Source organism: Acipenser ruthenus, chromosome 42 (assembly GCF_902713425.1).
Source record: "Acipenser ruthenus chromosome 42, fAciRut3.2 maternal haplotype, whole genome shotgun sequence".
In the NCBI taxonomy this organism is placed as follows: Eukaryota; Metazoa; Chordata; class Actinopteri; order Acipenseriformes; family Acipenseridae; genus Acipenser; species Acipenser ruthenus.
In genome coordinates this window covers 9,861,151-9,883,920 of record NC_081230.1, presented here as the reverse complement: position 1 = coordinate 9,883,920, position 22,770 = coordinate 9,861,151, and the positions used below count along the sequence as shown (strand labels likewise).

The window sequence follows — 22,770 nt, the reverse complement described above, 5'->3', positions numbered from 1 at the left end:
TGAGAGAGAGAGAGAGAGAGAGAGAGAGAGAGAGAGAGAGAGAGAGAGAGAGAGAGAGAGAGAGAGAGAGAGAGAGAGAGAGAGAGAGAGAGAGAGAGAGAGAGAGAGAGAGAGAGAGAGAGCGAGCGCGAGCGCGAGCGCATGTGTTGAATGAGGTAATACACGTTTGAGCTCAGCTTTGCGTTTAGTTTCAATTAGCCACCTGCTTCTCCAAAAGCAAAACTAAAAACGTGTTTAAGACTGGAGAATGTAGTACAAACAGCTTTCAGCGAGTCATTGTTTTTTTGACCTGAAAAAAGAAACAAGGACCAGGGGTCACAAATGGAGATTAGATAAAGGGGCATTCAGAACAGAAAATAGGAGGCACTTTTTTACACAGAGAATTGTGAGGGTCTGGAACCAACTCCCCAGTAATGTTGTTGAAGCTGACACCCTGGGATCCTTCAAGAAGCTGCTTGATGAGATTCTGAGATCAATCAGCTACTAACAACCAAACGAGCAAGATGGGCCGAACGGCCTCCTCTCGTTTGTAAACGTTCTAATGTTCTTCTTATGTTCTTATATGCAAGTATTTATTTTTGCACAAGTCCCACTTAGTGATCGCCTCCCCTCCCACAGGGGCAGGTCACTCAATGCTGCTGCGCTTCCTTCAGTAAAGACGATCTGGTTGATGTTACAGACTGGAACTGAAGAGCAGCTCCTGCTTCAAGAACGGCTCTCGGGCGTCTTGCTTGGATGAAGTCTGTTACACCTGCCCTTCCAGCTCAGCACTGTCTTTGGGATGCAAAGCGTGTGAGCCGTCTGTGGGAAGCAGCAGGTTGGTTAAGGACTGAAAGGTGGGGACCAGAGCTGGGATCAATGCCAGCTGGGGCTGTGCAGCTCGTAATGAATTGCAGTTGCAAGGCAATTGTAGCTCTAGTTAAACTGTGGCACACCCGTGCAATCACAGTTGTGATTATCCCATATAACTGATCGATTACAGCCCAATTACGTATTTTTTTGTCATTACGGACATTTCAGACCTATGAGCAGCCTGCTTCCCCAAGGTGTTCGTAACACTGAGGTTCCTCTGTATTTGCTACAATGTCGAATGCCCCCTCCCTTCTTTCTCCTTGTACACACACTTGACTTCCACGCCCCATTTACTTTTGTGCTCACAGTGTACTGTGTAGATCTACAGTAGACACGTCTAATTTGATTAATGTGCTTTGAACTGGATTAAAGCCCTGCCTCTCTCCCTCCCTTTCTCCCTCCCTCGGTTCAAGTAAACTCAAACCTCTCATCCCAGAGAGGTGACGACAGGCGACCAACCTTTCTGTTCTTGCTTCACGATGGTTTGAGTTTGTTCATTCGTGTCTACCCCCCACCCCCCCGACACACACATTTTCATGCCAGTGCATCTACATTTTACAAGCAACAAAAGCTCCTGTCTTCTCAGGCAGGAACCTGAAACGAGTTATTGTCATCTTGCATGAATGATTCCTGCAGGGACAAAAGAAGGTGTGTGGGGTGACATGCGGGTGTTTGCAGAAACAAAATATCCAAAAAAACCCACACATTCTTAGCAGGACCTTCCTTCGACAAACAAGCGTAAAGCTTGGGGTCTGTGTGTCAACCCATGATAAGGTCAAGTTAGAATTCACCCTGCATTTTGCTTTATGAATTCAAAACAGCTGTTTGTAGCACTGGCAATGTTTCTTAACCACCTGTATGCAAGTCACCTCAGAGATTCAAGTATGCAGTGCTTCACCAGGATAGGAGTCAATTCCTGTTTTTTTAGTTCCAGTTCAGTTTCCAATTCCTTTTGAAATCAATTCCCAATTGCAATTCCTTTCAAAGGAATTGGAGTGGATTTTTCAGACATAATAATAACTGTGATTTTTCGACCGCTTTCATTTGAAGTCAGTTTAATTGACTCACAAACAGAGACTTCGATTGAAGTCATTTCTTGCCATTGCGAGAAGCCCATTTTAACAGAATGCTGCTGATTGCAATTTGGAACAGTGATGTGCTGGAATCGATTAAAGGGCACTTGGAATTGGAATTGGAATTGGGAGTTGATTTTAAAAAGGAAATTGGAATTGGAATGGACCCCTGGGGTTCTAACCCTTTTTTTTACTTGCTTTGATCTCTACCCCTTCGCCTTCTCTCCAGCTCTCGATGGTTTCAAGCAGTGACTCATATTTTAAACACAGGTTAAATATTAAACAGATTGGAGTATTCTCCAGATGTGGCCCATGGAGATCACAAGGTAAACTCCAGAGTCTCTGTTCTGAACCGGCTTGCTTGCCAGTGAAGTTTGCTTTTGTTATTTTGGTTCTTTTTTAAAAGCTGCTGTCAGGAAAGTGAGACCACATTTCATATTGAATCCTAATAGTGTTGAAAATTACATTGATGGTGCTTATATTAGCATGTGAGTAGAATGGACTGCAGGGGACATTCAGCTAGTATTCAGTCTAGAAGAGTTTGATTTAAGGTGGGGGTTCGAATTGATATTTTAGACTTAATTATTGTTGCGATTCTTTAACCACTTTCATTTGAAGACAATTTAATTGACAAACAGCGGCTTCAATTGAAGTGATTCACTGCCTGTGAGAAGCTCATTTTAACAGAATGCTGCCTAATTGCAATTGTGATCAATGATGTGTTTGGAATTGATTAAGGGAAGGGGAATTGGAATTGGAATTGATTTTCAAAAGGAAAGTGGAAATTGGGATAGAAAACGAGAATTGACCTCGACCCTGATTGGATTATATTGTGATAATCCCACACTGTGTGTAATTGACAGTGTGTGCATTCCCCTAATCGTCCTTTGTACTTGCCTATCTCTTGATAACCCACACCTGCCCTTAGCGCTACTATGCAGCAAGAGTCAATAAGTGACAGGGTTGAGCAAAGGGTAGCTACACACTTATAGAAGAGGGTTTCTGAGCCCTGCAGAACCAAATGGGTCAACTTTGGACTTTATTGGACCGGAAGAAGTTGGTTGTATGTCATTGTAGATATAACTTCTTGTAATCATAACTTGCTGTGTCCTAGTTCATACTGTACTTTAGTAGTATCATGATTTGCACTCACTGTAAACTACACTGTATTTAAATATGAAGTTTGCATTGTAACCCTTTACTGCCCTGTAAAACCTGTAAGTCGCCTTGAATAAAGGCGTCTGCCAAATAAATAAATAATAATCATTTTACTATGGCTTTTTATAAGGGTGATGATACCTTGAGGATAAGGTAGGCCAAGGTTGATCTGTGGAATTAGACAATTGTTCCCTTAAAGCAGTGGTGGAGCCAAGCCAGAACTCTGTCCAAATACTTTAAATATATTTAAATATACATGATGCTAACTTTCTTATTGCAATGAGGTTTTGCACGGAACAGGGTTTCAACTGACGTACTGACGGGTTGGATCCGGTTGTCCGAATGGTCAGTCTCCTCCTCGTGATGCTCGAGTCGCTCTCGAATGTGTTTTAAGAAGAAAACGTTTGAACAGCCAGCGCTCGATTCCTTCTGTCCCTTCAGGGGTTAAAACGCAGTCTAATATCCCTGTGACCTTTTGATGACCTGGGTCTGTGTTCAACACATTAGACACAGGGACTCAGTCAGGAATGTATCATTTTAAAACACAAACCAACCACCCAACTTGTTTTTAATGGTTTTAGGAGTGGATTGTTCATCAAATCTCAAACAAGTTAGAAAGCGTCGTTCTTTATAGACAGAAAAAGGAGGAATTGGAATGAACTGTAATTAAATGAAAGTGTAATTTGCTGTTTCAGAAGTGGTGGATTTCAATGAGCTCATTTATTGCCTCTGATTGTGAATCTCTCTAAGCCACAGTTTTTAATTACGGTTGCAGCTTTTAATTAAACCATAATGGGAGCTTTGTTTAAAAAAAAAAACCGAGGATAGTCTAAGATATTCTTTTAGACAATGGCATTAAATGTCTTTAAATGATCTCGGAATGAAATACCTTATAATAATCATAATAATAATGACAAGACAATTGTGTACGTTTTGCGTTTCATTTAGTTACAATGAATGTAAACGCATAATTTCTTTGGAATGGGCGACAGTTTTTTTTATTGTAGGCTTGGGGGTCTGGTGCTTAAAGAAAGGGGCTTGATACCAGGATGTTCCAGGTTCAATCCCTCCCAGCTCAGCCACTGACTCCCTGTGTGTGTCACCCTGAGCAAATCACTTCACCTCCTTGTGCTCCGTCCTTCGGATGAGACACAAAACAAAGGAGGTCCTGTTGGAAGTGACTCTGCAGCAGCAGTTGTGATGCATAGTTCACCCCCTAGGATAAAAGCTTCTGCTAAATGAATAATTGATTTATAATAATATTATGTAACTGATAGCTTATCGATTCCCCAGTCCACTGGACTGTTTTATTGTAAAACCAACCCGTTTTACAGCGCAAGAAAAACAAATCTATACATAGAAAGTAGTTTGATATCCCTGACCCCATTCTACAGCAGTCTCATTAAACCCGGTCAAGGGCAGGGCTGCCCAGCTGCTGAACTCAGCGAGCTCCCCCAGACGGGCTCTTTTTAATGGTGAATTACTCCATTCAAGACCGGTAATGGGTTTGAAAAGACTTGAAGGTCAATCGGCAGTCTCTGGTAGAAGCTAGGGCACAATTTAGCAGCGAGGCTGAATTCAAACCTGTGACATTTCTAATGAGCAAAAAACCTCAGCCCTCCGATCTCTCTGTTTTACATGGCTTTGTTCTATCAGTCAGCTTTTTTAGTTTGATTAAACTGAGCCTGTGTCGTTCCCATCGTGGTATACAGTGACGCCTCACTTAAAGGTCAGCTCCCTTCACTGTTAACAGATCTTCAGTATTAAGGCCACCACACTGCTAAGACCACGTTTTGTTGGTCCGTTGACTGGACATATTAGAGATGGTTTTGTTATTTGTTTATTTATTTATTTATTTATTTATTTATTTGGGCTTTTTTTTATTATTCATAAAAGACTTTGTTGAAAACCAACAAAAATGAAAAAAACACATTAAAATGTCTTGAAATAACACAGGTTCTAGAGTTGTGGGTATAGCCAGTAGACCAGACAGCTTTCAATTTGTATATTATTACTAGTCTGTTGTGGCTAAAATGGATGGTGTGGACTTAGGACATTCAAATGAGCGCTCACCTGTATGAACTGCACAACCGAGGCACTCGGAGCTCACCTGTATGAACTGCACACACGAGGTACTCTGAGCTCACCTGTATGAACTGCACACCTGAGGTACTGAGCACTCACCTGTATGAACTGCACACCCGAGGTACTCAGAGCTCACCTGTATGAACTGCACACCCGAGGTACTGAGCACTCACCTGTATGAACTGCACACCCGAGGTACTGAGCACTCACCTGTATGAACTGCACACTCGAGGTACTCAGAGCTCACCTGTATGAACTGCACACCGAGGTACTCAGAGCTCACTTGTATGAACTGCACACCCGAGGTACTCCGAGCTCACCTGTATGAACTGCACACCTGAGGTACTGAGCACTCGCCTGTATGAACTGCACACCCGAGGTACTCCGAGCTCACCTGTATGAACTGCACACCCGAGGTACTGAGCACTCACCTGTATGAACTGCACACCCGAGGTACTCAGAGCTCACCTGTATGAACTGCACACCCGAGGTACTGAGCACTCACCTGTATGAACTGCACACCCGAGGTACTCGGAGCTCACTTGTATGAACTGCACACCCGAGGTACTCCGAGCTCACCTGTATGAACTGCACACCTGAGGTACTGAGCACTCGCCTGTATGAACTGCACACCCGAGGTACTCCGAGCTCACCTGTATGAACTGCACACCCGAGGTACTGAGCACTCACCTGTATGAACTGCACACCCGAGGTACTCAGAGCTCACCTGTATGAACTGCACACCCGAGGTACTGAGCACTCACCTGTATGAACTGCACACCCGAGGTACTCAGAGCTCACCTGTATGAACTGCACACCCGAGGTACTGAGCACTCACCTGTATGAACTGCACACCTGAGGTACTGAGCACTCACCTGTATGAACTGCACACCCGAGGTACTCAGAGCTCACCTGTATGAACTGCACACCCGAGGTACTGAGCACTCACCTGTATGAACTGCACACCCGAGGTACTGAGCACTCACCTGTATGAACTGCACACCCGAGGTACTCAGAGTTCACCTGTATGAACTGCACACCCGAGGTACTGAGCACTCACCTGTATGAACTGCACACCCGAGGTACTGAGCACTCACCTGTATGAACTGCACACCTGAGGTACTGAGCACTCACCTGTATGAACTGCACACCCGAGGTACTCCGAGTTTAGTTAAGCATTGTTCCTGTCTGAACACGGACACTGGTTACGTCACAGACATGGGCACGCCCACCTCACCGTTCTTTTTGTAGAAATCCACGTCTAACGACCACAGACCTCTAACCAATAGCTTTAGTGGAACCATTTTTTTGTATTACTACAAATTAAAACACAGCGATCACTTTTCTCACACAGATATTAATTGAGGGCAAATATAAAATAAGTTGACCAATAGCCTTAAGTGATAAATCTTAGAATTCAGAAGAGACTTTTATATGTAAGTTTTCACAGGGCTTGTAGATTATAGCACGTTAGTATTATCAAAGGGGGTGATTTAACAAGTTTGGCATTGCTGTTGGCTTCTTAATATGGAATACTGTGTTGGTGTGACTTCACATTGACGTCAATATGAGCAAACTCAAACTGGAGCAATAAACGGCCTTAATTCTGCGGTGGCTATTTTACTGTAATTAATCCAAAAACTCACTGCTGTAGTTTTAATAATTAGCTACACAACGTTTCCGCTTTCTTCAGATAACATGGTAGAAAAAAACGTTTTTGAAAGCTGCAGGGTGACTCACAGCTGAATGTTCTAAGAACACTGCGACACCGAGCGTTCTGAGGAGGAGTTCCAATCCTAGTGCACTGTGACCCCAGAGCACTGACCGGAGGGGCGTTGCTTTTTCCCTGCGTCCTCACCCTTCAAGATGAGGCTCTGGCGCCGTGTTATGGCAGGGCGTGGTGAGGCAGTTTGGGGCCGAGGGTGGGCAAATAAATGCAAACAGGATCCAATGCTGCTAGATCTGAGGGGGTTGTTACAAGGGACATACGTGTCCCACAAATTAAAAAAAAAATGATGCTAACTTTTTTGTTTTTGAAGTGAGGTACACGAGTTTAAAATGTACTGGCAGGTTGGATACGGAGAAGGGAGGACAGATTAGACCGCATTGCTCCCGCTAGGCTCCCGTACACCGAGGAGTCGTTTTTCAATGGCAGCCCCGACCTCTACTTCAACTCTGCCCGCCTCTCCTCCGCTCAAGGCGTGACAGGGGACCGCGTACAATTCGTGTTGGGGTGCACGTTCTTTTGCATATTAGATGTAGTTTTTATTGGAAATAATATGCCAGCTACTGTGAGACTTTGACAATTAGACCTCAGCGCCGCTCCAAGTAGCTTGAAAGCGCGTGTCGCAGTATTTTAAAAACTCCTGCCAATCATACAGCGCCAGAATTGCACTGACGCGCTTGCGCAGTATGGATCATAATGAGGGGCTAATGGATTATAAAATCCGAAAGCACGTGCCTGGCTTCAGAAAACAGGGGATGCAGATAGAAATTAAGAGATACTAAGAGGTGATATCGGAAGCTGTCGTGACACAGAAACAATAGCAAGTGGTTTGAATGAAAACAGACCACTCGCGACTATAGCCCAGTCTTAATTCTGCACATTGCAAAGACCGCTGCACAGCACGTACATTGTCCAGGATACAATTACATCTTATTCAGCGTGTACTGTTTCCATTCGGACATACACACCTATCTGATAGGAATTAATTTATGCATTTATTTATTTTCTGGTTTCTTTTGAATGTAATGACCGACCTGCTGTTTGTATAGCACACTCAATTAGAATCCTGTTAATTCCACGATCCAACATGATGGACCATATTTTCAAAGAGGTTAAACAGATGGGCATTTTTACGAAACTAGAAACAAGCAAATGGTATATATTCGAAACCCTCTCAAGCACTCTCAGTGTGTTTTTGTTTGCTCAATTTTTTTTTTTTTTTTAAAAAAAGGAGTCCATTAAAGAATGGAGAAAACACTTTGAAAATATGGCCCTGTGTCTAATGTATTCATGCAATTATCCACACGATTATCTAGCATTGTCATAAGAAAGTTTGTTTAAAGCACGTGCACGTATCAGGTATAAACTGCTGGACCCTTCTGCGTCATTTTTGAGAAACAACATCCTTTTGAGATGTTCTCTTCAGACACATTCAATGCAACCATAAGCTGAAAACTGACCCCACTTTCAGATACATCGTTGAGCAAAACTTTGCCATCGAATCAGAATTGTGTATCACCATTCATTTCAACCAGTTGAGTTTTGTCAACAGTAGAGCGTTGTCTTATTTTTCTTTTCTCAAAGTGGTATTTTCAAATGGGATCTCACTAATGCTGTACATGAAAAAAATCCCATTGCAGACACATTGGTATAATATATACTGCTCAGCCAAGCGTTCGGGAATGAAGCATGCGTCTTACCCAGATAAAGGGGGGAGGTAGGTTGCGAGATCAGCAATGCATGCATTCGATAGAATTTGCTTAGGATTTAGAGAAAAAAAAGCATCGTTGAACCACAAGGCTGTGGCATGCACCCAATGGTACTTGTATACAGAACTGTGTATTATCTATCTGTCTGTCTGGCTAGCTATCTATATAAAGGGCACTGAAGCATTAAGAGCTCTCATTAGATACATTCAATCGCTTTACGATTCTCTTAAAGGGCATCGCAAGGTTCTGATACAACAAGAGAGAATTCTATACAGTCTATATAAAAATGACAAGATTGTTATAAGCTGAATTACTGCCTACAGAACCTCAATGACGCCACATTTTCTTTGTGAGAACACCAGTATTGTAGTCAGTGTGCACACTGCAAAGCAAGTGTTTATTATGCCTCAGATTTTAAACCTATTTTTAGTTGCATACTTCATCTTGCAATGTTGGCTATGGTAAGTATTATGTATTATATAAAACTCTGTAGTAATTTACATCACAAGAACATTAATAGATTTAAATAGAAAGAAGTATGTGTAGTTACCAGGGACTAGCAGTACCTCCACGGTTTAGTTTCAAACACGCCTTCCCTTGATAAAGGCAGAAACATTGGGAAGCAAAGCATGTGTAGTCGAAGTAAGAATTATAATTACTATGGACGGTCCACCTTGTCAGACGTGAAAGAATGTTGCGAACACACAACGCTCGAAATAGAATCTCGATGCGTCGATAGAGTTCTCTCTATTATCAAGCTTGGCATTAATAAATGTAATGCCAAGTTTCCGTGCCCCTGCGCGGCAATTGTGGTGTAATAATATTCCTCGGGTTACATTTTGTGGGAAACGGTAGTAAATAATGGCTGAGTGAATTGCCAGGTATAGAATTTACAAGCAGTTGGCAAAAGGCCAGCAGTCAGAATACCGATCCCACGCTTCGCTCAAGGCGGGTTTCAGTTTTTAAAGTACATTAAATAAAGGAAACAATTCTCGGAGTTTAAAAGTAGGCCTATATTTAGCCGTCGCTGTAGAAATTGCTTAGCCCCTATCGGACCCACACATCGTTATAAGTTAATAATTCCACTAAAACAAACAGGGCCGTGAGCGGCAATTTCTTCATCAAAGCGATATTTCCACGATTAAACGTTGATAACAACTTCAAAGACGAAAGGGAGAGAGGAAACCAAAGCGGCATACCATGCAAATTACTATTGTTTCCATTGTGGTTTAAGGTCAAAACAATTTCAGATTTAACGCTCCAGCCTCTAACGCATCCCCGATGCTTCCTGTACACGAAGGCACTAGTCGATGGGCCGAGGTGTGCAGCTTTTGTCCCGAATCTCTAAACACAACAGACCCCAGGCTTAACCGCCAGTCTATACTCTTCTCAACAAAACACTCGAGTACCTTCGTGTCTAAACTTGGGTCGTGACCCTTCTAATGCCAGCCACTGACCTACAAGTAAACACTGTATCGACCCCTCTTCAAATCTATACAGCAAAGCTCTCAAACAGACAAAACAGCGGGTCTCAGTCCAGCTCCCTCCCTAGTTATAGACACCTCTGCACAGACATCTCTGTGTACACCTGCAACGCACTCTCAGCAAGCATCTGAGTGCATATAAACCTAGGACATAATTCTGTGTCATATCATAAAGGATATAGACAAAAAGTCGTATATATATATATATATATATATATATATATATATATATATATATATATATATATATATATGGTTACAATTGTTTAGGTGGTAAAACAATAATTCTATCTATCTATCTATCTATATGCAAGCATTAAGAGATCTCATTAAATACATTACTTTTTGAAAAAACTATAAAAGTCGATCTAACTATATATATATATATATATATATATATATATATATATATATATATATATATATATGAAGTTTACTTGGTTTTGAAATATTAAACTAGTATTTATTTTAGTTTTAATTCTCAACTGAAAATTAAATGAATTACAGACTCTCTCTCTCTCAGTAATATTTTGTAAAGTGCAGGGGACACAAGTATTAACGTAATGTTTTCACCTTTGGGATCAATGCAGTTAGCACAGAGCAGAAAGATGACTGAGGGCTTATAAGGAGCGCCCTCACAGTGCAGGGCAATGCATCCTTGAATCAAAGCGAGCTCCTTTATTACCACCCTGTTTAGCGGCCTAGAGGAAACGCCGAGCTTCACACACAAACTCCCGACATGTTTGGTTTCTTGCCTAATAAAATAAATCAACGCGACAGAGTAGGCCGCGCTGCAAACCACATCACTAGATGGTGATATACGACGTCACAATAAATATGACTTACATCCGTGTTCGTTTGGCAGTTACGGTTCTAGAATCGTAATTCACATAAAGAAACCGGGCAAATTAAAATTTCCTTCAGAGTAAAACAAACACAGCACTCGAGAAAACTGGAGCTAGCGGGAGTGTGTGTGTGTGTGTGTGTGTGTGTGGTCTTGCTTTGTGGAATGGTTTAGCTAGAAGTACTACTACTATTACTAATAATAATAATAATAATAATAATAATAATAATAATAATAATAATAATAATAATATAACTCCATATTCAGCTGTCTAATGCATTACAATATGCTTCGACCGAGTTGACAGTTTTTATGACAGTATTTTGGTTTGTATTGCTTGTAAGTGCTGTATCAAATCAACCCTATATTAAGTGTGAATGTGATGTAAACACGCGTGTAAACGAACGAATGCTACAAATCTAACAATCTCTAAACTATTTCCTATTGAAATGTGAATATCGTTTGACATGCATAGACACCTGTGTGTTAACACGAGGGCGCTATCTCCTGATGAAATAAATCAGACCACGGCAGGTGAACAATGCTTTGAGAAATAGATTCCACTACACAATATTATACAACGGGTCTTTTCATTGCCCACTTTAATCTTATAGCCCTGCTAAAAAATCTATCATGTATCCCTCCACCCCTCTACCCCATAATTTCCTAAACGAGCTCTGCGTAACTAACGAATTAGAAGTGTCACTTAGTCATTTCCCATCAGCAAGAATCTAGTCTACTTACAACCGAGCTGTGTGTACATAGGAAAGCCTTTTCCAGACTATATAGAAAAAGAAAAACCGTTACAAAATGCTTCACAGACTACAACTACAGGGCGCATAGCAAGGGGGGTAGGGAGGTGGGGGGGGGGGGGGGGGGGGGGGGGGGGGTGTCCGCTGATTCACCCCGGTACGCTCGCTTTCATAGGCTATCTGGTCATTTTGGTTGGACACAATGCCATAACACGCATTAAGCTCCCTTAAACCCCCCCCCCCCCCCCCACCTCGTCACCCCATCCCCATTGCTATGGCAAAATCTACAAAAGGCACAGGACTGCCGCGGACCCCTGAAATGTATTGCGGCGCGCACACACACACACACACACAGAAGGTACACGTTGAGAGAACGCAGGCGGGTCACCAGGGTTTAAAGGTCGGCCATCCCGTTTGAAATCAAGTTAATGGGACAGAAAATGTGTCCTTTCCCTGAACCCGGCTTTCTCGCCGCTTTCCCGAACTTCCATGAGAAGCGGCCTTTCAGCGTCTCTCCATGCGGGCGACAGGAGGTATAGATGGGAACGCAGAGATGCCCGCTCCTGGCGGGGGCGCATTCATTTTTCTACCCTGTCCTGCTGTAATGAATTCATTACTCTGAATGTCACGTCCGAGCAAGAGACAGAAACGCGGGGAGGGAGGGAAGGGGGTATACAGAATTATAAACTACTGCTGCTGAATTCTTGCACTCAATGCAAAATCAATATAGAAGTTTTTTTTTTAAATAACTTTCTCTTAATGGTACTTGCTTTTCCATTTGCACAAGCTGGGTTTTAATTTACGAGGGCCTATATATAGCGCGCAAATTAATTTAATAAAAACGCAGGCCTATACACTTGACCAACGTGATTAATGGTCTCAAATACTTGTTTCTTTTGTGCTCTTCTACCTAGGAATCCAAAGTCTTTATCGCATTCAAACCAGACCCTCAGACACTGGTTTATATTCAGCAAGGACCTCGATCGCACTTTTGTATTGAAAAGTTTTCTTGACGTTTCTCTGCTCAAACTCGGATCCCCCGTCTGGAGTTTAAACGATGCCCTTAATAAAAATATTGACGCTTTTCTAAAACTGCTGCTAGGAATGCATTTGTTTACTGTATAGTACTTTAAGATGAAAAGGGAGAATTAGTTGGTGCTTTGCACGCTTTAAAAAAAAAGATTTTGACGAGAGAGAGAGAGAGACAGACAAAATATGCATATATTTATATATTTTATAACAAAAAACAACTATCAATAATAATAATAATAATAATAATAAAAATAATAATAATAATAATAATAATAATAATATTGGCAATCGTTTTAAAATATCTTTCGTTTTAAGTTTACACCACACACTTATTTTGCCACAGAATGTGTTTCAATAAATCCATATGGTTTTGCCCTGGGAAATCTGAATAACCTTTCCTAGTCACTGGTGTTATTGGGCTGCTTTGATAATCGCATGTTTTCTTATGGAGGAGGAAACAGTAAAACATTCTAACACACGCGTGTTAGCATGCATAGGGATTAGCGATCTCTTTTTATGTAACCCCAATCGACTTGAAATTGGACGACCTGGGGGTTATTAAAGACAGGGGAAAAAAGGATTGTGATGAATTGCCTACAGCCCTAATAATGGTCCTAGACCAAATGCTCATTAGAATCAAGCAAGCAATTGCGACCAGCTTTCTTTCTTTACAGAAGTTTCAATGTTCAGATAAACAAACTTGTAAGGGGAGTTATTTCATTAACAACAGATTTACATGAATTTCCATCGCGCTTTATTACTGATGGGAGCAGGACTCGGTCTATTAAACATCTTGCATCCATACTACCTGCAATTTTCACATTGCATTGTTACGTGTGTGGGGCGAAACTATACTAATACTAATTCTACTAATACTACTACTAATAATAATGATCGTATTATTAGTATATTTAAAAAAAAACATAACAACAGACAGCAGTATCATAACGAAACGCTCCTCCATGCCTAAAGAGAGACAGAAGGAGAAGACATTGTCTAGAAGTGCCCCCTTTGAAAAAATCACTGAACTGCAGTTGCAGATACACGCTCTCGTCTCGCATACAGGGTTACACAGTCGAGGTGAATTGCTGTTCATTTTAAATGTTTTCAATATAAGCCCCCCCCCCCCCCCCACCCCCAACACCCAAGATAAATGTCACACAGGTTAATATCACATCATTAGTACTGTTTCTTGTAAGACAATAATAAAAATATATGTATATACAAGTAAAAAAAAATGAAAAAGGAAAACGCTGTGTACCACAAGGACCAAAACCAAAAAGAAAAGGTCATTAGGTACAAGAATGTGAATAATTGATAAAAACAAATTATATATATATATATATATATATATATATATATATATATATATATATATATATATATCAATTATATCAGGACGTTTCAGACTACAAATCCTTCTTCAGTTGAATGGAAAACGCAGTCCTATCTATCTATCTATCTATCTATCTATCTATCTATCTATCTATCTATCTATCTATCTATCTATCTATCTCTGTATATATATATAACATTGTGCAATAGCTTTACATAAGTGACATTTTTAACAGCTAGCGTTGCTGTTAATTTAAGCGAGACCTTGTTGTGTTTTGGTCGCCTCTATTTCTCTAGACACTTGGCAGTCGCTCGACCTTACATTTGCCACCACGCTTAAATCATAGCAGCTTGTAAAACCGACCTTATGCTGCTAATTGCGACATGATTTTTAATGTTATTGCAGCCGGCCATTTACACCCTCCCATCGCACGTTAACCTTGCAGTAAATTGATTCAGTTAACAAGCGAGTGTATTGATAGCCCCTAATAGTAATACAAATAAAAATAAAACAACAATACAAGCACCGTGTTAGGGTCCTTGCACAAGGAAATAAGCAACCAAGCTTGTGTAAAACTAGACACTCACTGTTTTATTGAGCACTATCACAGATACACTAAACTTGGTTTATTGCATTTTACAATGATTGGGTAGAATCCGTCTAAAACACAATTGCATCACCACAGAACGAGCTACTTCACTTTTTTTTTTCGTGGACGCCAAATAGTCACAATATTTTTTTTTTTTTCAAATAAATACAAATACGTTTAAGAGCTTTTTTTTTTATCATTTCCTTTCACATTAAAAATAAAAAAACACGCTTCATCGCTAGCCTATCTTTTTTGTTGTTGGTTTCTGACATAAAAACTACATTGTGCATTTTGTTTTCATATATAGAATCCTGCAAAAACCCTCCATAATTATTATATGTCCATTCATCGTATTCTTCACAACACGGACTTCTCAAAAAATAAATTAAAACCTCTGAAACGGCTTAATAATAATAATAATAATAATAATAATAATAATAATAAACTACAAGTATTCGCCTCCACCCATGCAAGTATCACACATGCATTCTCTTATATACATAATTGATCTCAGGAAGATATCTTTTTTTTTTTTTTTTTACGCACAAGAAAACTAAGAACCAAAATATATATTATATTCTATAAATAACCAGAGTCCTTTGTTTGTTTTTCTGAGTATAGTTATTTTTGCCTGTGTGTGTGTGTTTTTTTTTTTTTTTTTTATAGCCTTGTAATATCTTCCGCTGGCTCCTGAGCGGTGAGCCGTGAGAGTTCTTCCGTGGCAGAGACACTGGGAGCGGCAGCAGCTGTGACAGACGACCCGGCGGTCGTGGCGGTAGTTGAACCCGAAGAAGCCGAGGATCTGACTTTGGTATTGGGTAGCCTGTGATCTTTTTTCCACTTCATCCTCCTGTTCTGAAACCAGATTTTGATCTGCCTTTCGGAAAGCACCAAGGAATGGGCGATCTCGATGCGTCTCCGCCGCGTTAGGTACCTGTTATAGTGAAATTCTTTTTCCAATTCTAAGACTTGCTGTCGGGTGTAAGCAGTCCGAGACCGCTTTGGTTCCGCTCCATTGAAACTGGGAGACACTGGATAGGATCGAGGGAGGAGGGGAAGAAGAAGGAGGAAGAGGAAGAGGAGGAAGGAGAAATAGAAGAAGGGAAAAAAGCAAAAGACTGGCGTGAGTTGAGATTAAGGAAAAGTGGGGAAATAATACACAGAAAACAAAACGAAATGCTTTATAATGGAGCTGTGGCACGCCTATATTTTTGGGGAGGTTTTCCCTACTTGAAAATCTGAATTATTGATGTAGCATTACAAAGCTTGAGTTGGGATTTTTTTTTTAAAATATCTTCTCTCTCTCTCACTCTCACTCTCTCTCCCTCTCTCTCTCTCTCCCTCTCTCTCTCATACAAAACAAAATCAGCCACATGGCTAGGGCTGCCCAGAATACTCTCAGACATAAAATTTATGGTGGGTGTAATTACCACTTCGGAGTCGTAAATCCAGCTCAATTGTGCTATTTCAAAAGAGCTCCTCTCGTATCTAACAGGGGCTGCCTAGAAGACAGCGACCAAATAAAAAAAAGAGGGAGGGAGAGAGAGACAGAGAGAGAGAGAGAGGGAGCAGGGATAAGGAAACACACACAAGTTGCCTACCGGTACTGACGTGGATTTTCTTCATCCAAGGGTAAACTACAGGCTGCTTGGTGGAAGCGGTGGTGCTCGGATGATCCGGGTTTGCCTGGCTGCAGGAGGGAGGTGGTGGTGCGGGCGATGGGGTGGCAGGGGTATTGGGCAAGGGAGCTGCTGACTCGCAAGGGGCTGCCTGCGGCTTTGCAGCGAGGAGGTGCCCGGCTGGGGGGTGTCCATGCCCCCGCTGGTGCGCGGTTGGATTCTCCGGATCGGGGATGCTCCCACAGCTGTACTGACGATCCTGATAGCTTGGCCGTGGAGGGAACAGCTCCTGGTGATGATGTTGATAGCCCGGGTCCCCTCTTGTCCGGCTGTAATACTCGGGGCTGTGGTCGGGGATGTAGCTGTTTTGCGAATATTCCTCACACGGAGGAAATTTCGGATCGATGTAGTTAGAGTCCATCAAATACGAACTCATGATCATTAATTTCTGGAGTGGAAAATAATTTTTCTCGCTTTGTCGTTTTTCTGCTCCATAAATCCCTCCTACTAGCTAGCGACCCTGTAAAGTTAGTTTTACCACGTGATTCCACTGGCCAATGGCGACGAGTGAGCTAGTCCCCGGATAAGGAACCAAAAGGTTTATTCAAAATGTGCCCCCCCCCGACCCCCCCCCCCCCCCCCTCCTTGTTTGTGTGTGTGTGTGATGTTGTGTGTGTGTGTGTTCTATGAAACTGGGACAACATAATTGGGTTAGGATAATGATATAAAAACTCCATTAATAAAGAAGCACGATAGTAACCTTACTGTATCTCACGGGGCTGCCAGTCGTTGCTGTCTTGAGTCTTACTCAGGTAGAGGTGGAAAAATAAAAAACTTGTTCAGCTCCCGTCCAGAAATAGGATGCTCTTGATCGAAAGACTTGCGCTCCGAAACAAAAGCATCATCCGGCATCTTTTTGGAGACTGAATCCTGGTAATACACGCTTGCATCCTAAACAAAAAGAAGAAAAAAATCAGTGGAAATAATTAGACAATCAGTTTATATCCTTAAACCCCAATAACAATGACATAAAGGCGACATACATATAATATTGAATGTCTTCACGTTTGTGGTACAGAGTGGTGTGTCACTGAGGACTACTTGCATTCCTCACTTCTGTGTTTGGGTTCGACACAGTCGCGCTATTCAGAAGTGGCTTGGAACAGTATTGTAACAGGAATGTCATTCACCCAATAAATCTGCAGCCATATTGCTGAAACGTTGGCATTCGGTTTTAATTGAGAGATGTCTCGCTTATTTGCATTAGATACAGCTGCTCTAAAAAGCACGTAGCTGCGCATCTTTCATTCTCTCCCAATTTAGAACAACAAAAGGATTCTAAATTAAGACGTAACCACGGGGAGTTTAAATTAGGTTAGACGTTCTTATCCCTTTGGTGTTTGGCATCATTGTCCTTATATATATATATGAATTATAATAATGCAAAATTAATATTAAAAACATATACATGCATGCTGGAAATACACGAGTCGGTCCCCTGTAAGAATAATGGAATCGCTTTTAATCATCCGCATCTTGAAAAAATAAACACGATTAATAAACGCATTGAAATAGCTATATTATGAGAGTGTGGGGGAAAGAGCTACTTAGAGAGGCGCGGGTGGAGGCTGCAACATACACAGTCTTATTCTGAAATCACGTCCAGCATTGCTTTGTCATATTTTATTGGATAATAATAAAAGCGACACATGAAGTTAGCTGTTGGTGTTTTATTTATTGCAGAGAGCGAGCGGGCCAGCAATGTCGAGCACTTTTGGCTCAATGGCTGCGTTTTATTGGGCTGTAAAAAGGCAGTAAATCACTTCCCCGGGACGTTCCCTTTCTCTTTACAATGCTTCACGGGTCCATGTGCCTCGTATGTTTTCTTTGCTCCACACAAACATAACCCTTAACCTAAATGCGACTCGCTTTATTGCAGATCACTGTTTGAATCGGCAATATTAATACGTTCTGGTTTTGTTATTGTGTGTGAAAATAGACTTCTGTATATTATTAATGATACTTTTAACGCACTTGGCAATGCGTCCAAACCATTGGAAGAGTTGAGTTTTTTTGTAGACAACTTTCACAGCGGTGTTGTTTAGGAATCGACGATGTATTCCCCTAGAGTCGAATTTGCGATTGTTACTTTTTAACACAAATTCGGTTCTACAGGGTACAGATAGACGACTCGTGAGTTTTATGGTACGCTTTGAAAGTTGTGGATAAAGCACACTACCTGTTATAAAATGTGTATTTTTGTATATTTATACACTGTGATAAAAAAAACAAAACAAAACAAAAAAAAAACTGGAAGTTTTCTAATAATTTTCCAATATTGAACATCTAAACATGTCCGGGCAGCAGTGTGGAGTAGTGGTTAGGGATCTGGACTCTTCACCGGAGGATCGTACTTTACCTAGATTGCTCCAGTAAAAACCCCTGTATAAATGGGTAATTGTATGTAAAAAATAATGTGATATCTTGTAACAATTGTAAGTCGCCCTGAATAAGGGGGTCTACTAAATAAATAAATAAATAATAATATCTGTTGTTATAAAAGTCCACCCTATGTTGTACTTTTAAAACAGATTTTTACACGTGAAACAATTTTAATGTAATGTTTAACAAATAAACACTAGTTTAAAAAGTCTTGCAAATACGTGTTTAATTCAGCCTTCTGTTAAAGCTGTATTGGACTCTAAATGACTGCGAATAACCGGTATCCTTAAATTATTTCCAAAAGGACTATATGGGTGGTTAAATAAATCAACCAATCAATAAATAAACAGGAAAGGAAGCACATTTTACAATTTTAATATCTTGGCAAATTGACAAAAACCAGGGTAGCCCGTTGTCCCTGATTTATGGCCGAAGCAAAACGTAAATAAACTCTTTTCGCATACTTTAAGGCTTCCTATACACATAACAGCGGTTCGAACTTTATATATATATATATATATATATATATATATATATATATATATATATATATATATATATATAATGTCTAAGGTAGAATTTTAAATATGTAATAATCTTCATGACGCAGACATGGATCACAATTATTAATAATTCCAAGAATAAATATTACTGCATTCTTTGTGCAGTCTAGTTGTTGAGTATTAATTTGCATATCATATTTTAAAAAAAAAGAAAACCACTAATATAAATAAAACAACGGCAAATGTTTGCTGACTGAAGCTTTGTGGTGTTCGGTGACAATAGTGCGACGAGCAGCATACTAAACAGGCTTTGAGATCAGTGTTTGTACACATGACACACTAGCAATATATATATATATATATATATATATATATATATATATATATATATATATATATATATATATATAAATAAATAAATCTCGCAATCAATAAACCTGTTTGTTAGAGTTTTGGCAAATGGCGTATACGACTCTAAAATCCTACATTAACTACACTTTGCCTTGTTGTACAAGCAATCCAATGAGCGCAGATTTATAGCAAGCGGGTTCAAAACGCTGTCACCTCGACCTTTGCCGGAACGCTAAAATATTTTAGCAATTTTACAAACGCTGCCCGGCGTTAATGTCAGTTAAACAAATAAATGACTCCGCAGTTAAAGAGCTGCCGCCCTCAGATACTGTGCAATAACCCGGCTGCTTGCATTGCCCTCGATAACGAATTCACCACCGACTTCAAAATCCACATCAGGCTCTATAAATTATACAATTAAAACAAAATAAATAAAAACTGCTACAATTCTCTTTTAATACTAGACTTCCCCCTCACCCTATACAATTGTAGATCGATATATTAAGAAAGAAATACAAATAATAATAATAATAATAAAAATAACACTTTTTTTTTATTGGGAATGCTTCTAAAATAACCCAGAAGTGTTCCCTTTTCTAATCTTTTAAATAGAATCAGAACGTTTGAACTCTGAGTGTTCCCCCCTCTCAATATATATGATATGGCCACGTGCGACAGAGTTAAAAGGCTGATCAGAACGAAAAAATGAAACACAAACATTATTCCCTTCGCCCATAGAGGGTATACAATGCGCCTCTGTGACAGTACACAAGAAAAATCTGAATGCTTTGTTCCCCCGGGTTCATTGTGCGAGTCGTTACCATACTGACCGCTCAGTAACCTGCACTTCCAACCATTAGCAATCTGCGCATTGCACACAGAAACGAACCACCTTTTAGAGGGGCTGCGTCTATTCATGCAAGCGGGCCACATAAACACGGTCCTTCTCAGTGCCCCTTTCCCTATCGTATTTTATTTGTTTATTTAGCTATTGATCTATTTGTGTTTTAGTCGTAGCCTATAGCATATCATTTTAGATTTGATTAATTATTTGTAGCGTAAGCAGATTTTTCTTTCAAATTATATATATATATATATATAATATATATATATATATATATATATATATATATATATATATATAATGATGGGATAGTGTGGCTTTTCTATACATAAAAACAAACACATATTCTCTCTCTGCCTCTCTCTCTCTAGATAGATTATATATATATATATATATATATATATATATATATATATATATATATATATATATAAACCTACTCATAAGACACTGAAATACTCAGACATTCTCTGATTGCAAACTCTCCTTCTTAATCTTAGATCACAAAATGGCATTACTTTCCCCCCTTCTTTCTTGAAATACATACATTAATTTTAATTGATCCCCCCACAACCCCCCCCCCCCCCCCCCTACAAATCGCTGCCCTCCTCCGGAATGATAAATCAAGCTAAACGAATTAAATAAGCCGCTAGTGCCGGCGTGTTGTATCGTCGATGCGGGTTTATCCGTTTTCTCTCTGATTACTTTATAATTTAAAATAGTGTATCGCTACACCCTTTTTCGTTTTACTATCTGAGACCCCCACCCGCCACCCCCCCCCCCTCCCGATCTTTTCTTATTAGGATTGCACACCCCCCTCCATCCCCATCCCACCCCCTCTGCAGAAATCTGTTGAAAAAGTCCCCATTCTGGAGTGAACGCATTTTAATATTGCTTAGACGGCGTGACCTGAATTTCACCCCTTCTTGTTTGACTCGCGCCAATAGGTCACTGCCAGCGAGTTATTGATGGAGAAACTCCATTGAAATGTGTCTCTCCCCCACAAATGGCCTTTAGATCTTCTCGCTAGTTCAATAACTAGTTATACTGTAGAACGGGGAAAGCAAAAAAAATGAAACCCACCATCCCACTAATGTGATGGTTCATTTCTATGTTGGAAAAATTGTTCTTTTTTTCCGCCCTCCTCTCTCTCTCTCTCTCTCTCTCTCTCTCTCTCTCGCTCTGTCTTATTTTTTTATACCAAATGTCTGTTCAAGAACCCCCCTTTCACTAATCACCATCTTTTATTGAACCCCCATATCGTTTGAAACGGGACCCCAGAACTTGGCTTCACACAAGCATTAACGTTAATATTCGGTAGGATTTGGAATTATTTAGTTTCCATATAGAATCTACAATTACATCACTAACTGGATTCTTGTCTTTTGTATGTTTATCGACTCAACATCAGCCCGGCCAGCTTTTAACTTTTTAATTCCTGCATGAAGCAGCATAAAGAAATGTGATTTCATTAAAAAAAAAAAATCCGGCCATTCCTATATGTGACATATTGCAATGGATCACATATCATATTGTATTATTACATATTGCCATGCATCTTTAGTCGAATCTTAAAGCTCATGGTACTGGACCATATTTCCCATACAAAACCTGCATCAAGAGCTTCAAAATAAGCACGGAGTGTTTCTAATGGTATCCAAGAACCTTTGAATTTAAACAAGACTATGAATAATAATAATAATAATAATAATAATAATAATAATAATAATAATAATAATAATAATAATAATAACAACATAAGGCATTTCATCGAGTCTCAGTGGTCTCCCCCAGTATTCATTTCACTCACAATCGGTTTTGATTTATTTTTGACACGTTGCCTTGTTATGAAAATGCGTTGTTTAGCAGTGGCGTACTGATAAAAGAACAACCTGGTGAGCTTGACTCTATTATTATTATTATTATTATTATTATTATTATTATTATTATTATTATTATTATTATTATTATTATTATTATTAATTTTGCACTTGTTAATGAAAATGTCTTTTAAAAGCTGTATCTTTCGTTTTTTTTCAGTGGCAGATACACGTACACGTTGATTATAACATTCAAATCTGTAGGTTACACTGTCGGTGTTGCAAAATAATAGTTTATGTGACGCGGTAAAAATCACCTTGAATCTGTCTGTTCTGTTCTGTTTTGTAATTGTGGGAGTTGGGTTTGCCTGAATGAAAAAAAAAAGCTTCGATAGCCACGTTGAAATAAGATACAAAGAAAGCAAAACTTCAACACGTTTTCATGTTACATCTGAACACACACACACACACACACACATAGATAGATAGATAGATAGATAGATAGATAGATAGATAGATAGATAGATAGATAAACAGTAACGTGAAGTGAC

The 22,770-nt window shown here is 40.0% G+C and overlaps 2 protein-coding genes across 3 annotated transcripts in view; both read right to left on the bottom strand.

Annotated features, from left to right (window-relative positions):
• The window catches only part of LOC117962250 (homeobox protein Hox-D3-like), a 76,048-nt gene that overhangs the window by 15,124 nt on the left and 38,154 nt on the right, over positions 1-22,770 (bottom strand). The window contains exon 3 of one of the 2 annotated variants that reach the window (XM_059011703.1): positions 17,020-17,210. The gene's annotated coding sequence lies outside the window, so the exon portion shown is untranslated. The remainder of the gene's footprint in view (positions 1-17,019; positions 17,211-22,770) is intronic. The other variant, XM_059011702.1, reaches the window with a different exon arrangement.
• Positions 15,277-16,854, bottom strand: LOC117967058 (homeobox protein Hox-C4a-like). The gene is made up of 2 exons (XM_034914176.2): positions 16,242-16,854; positions 15,277-15,671 (listed from the first exon to the last, which is right to left on the bottom strand). Exons 1-2 carry the CDS (start codon positions 16,699-16,701, stop codon positions 15,301-15,303), a joined length of 831 nt encoding a protein of 276 aa, XP_034770067.2. The 5' UTR covers positions 16,702-16,854; the 3' UTR covers positions 15,277-15,300.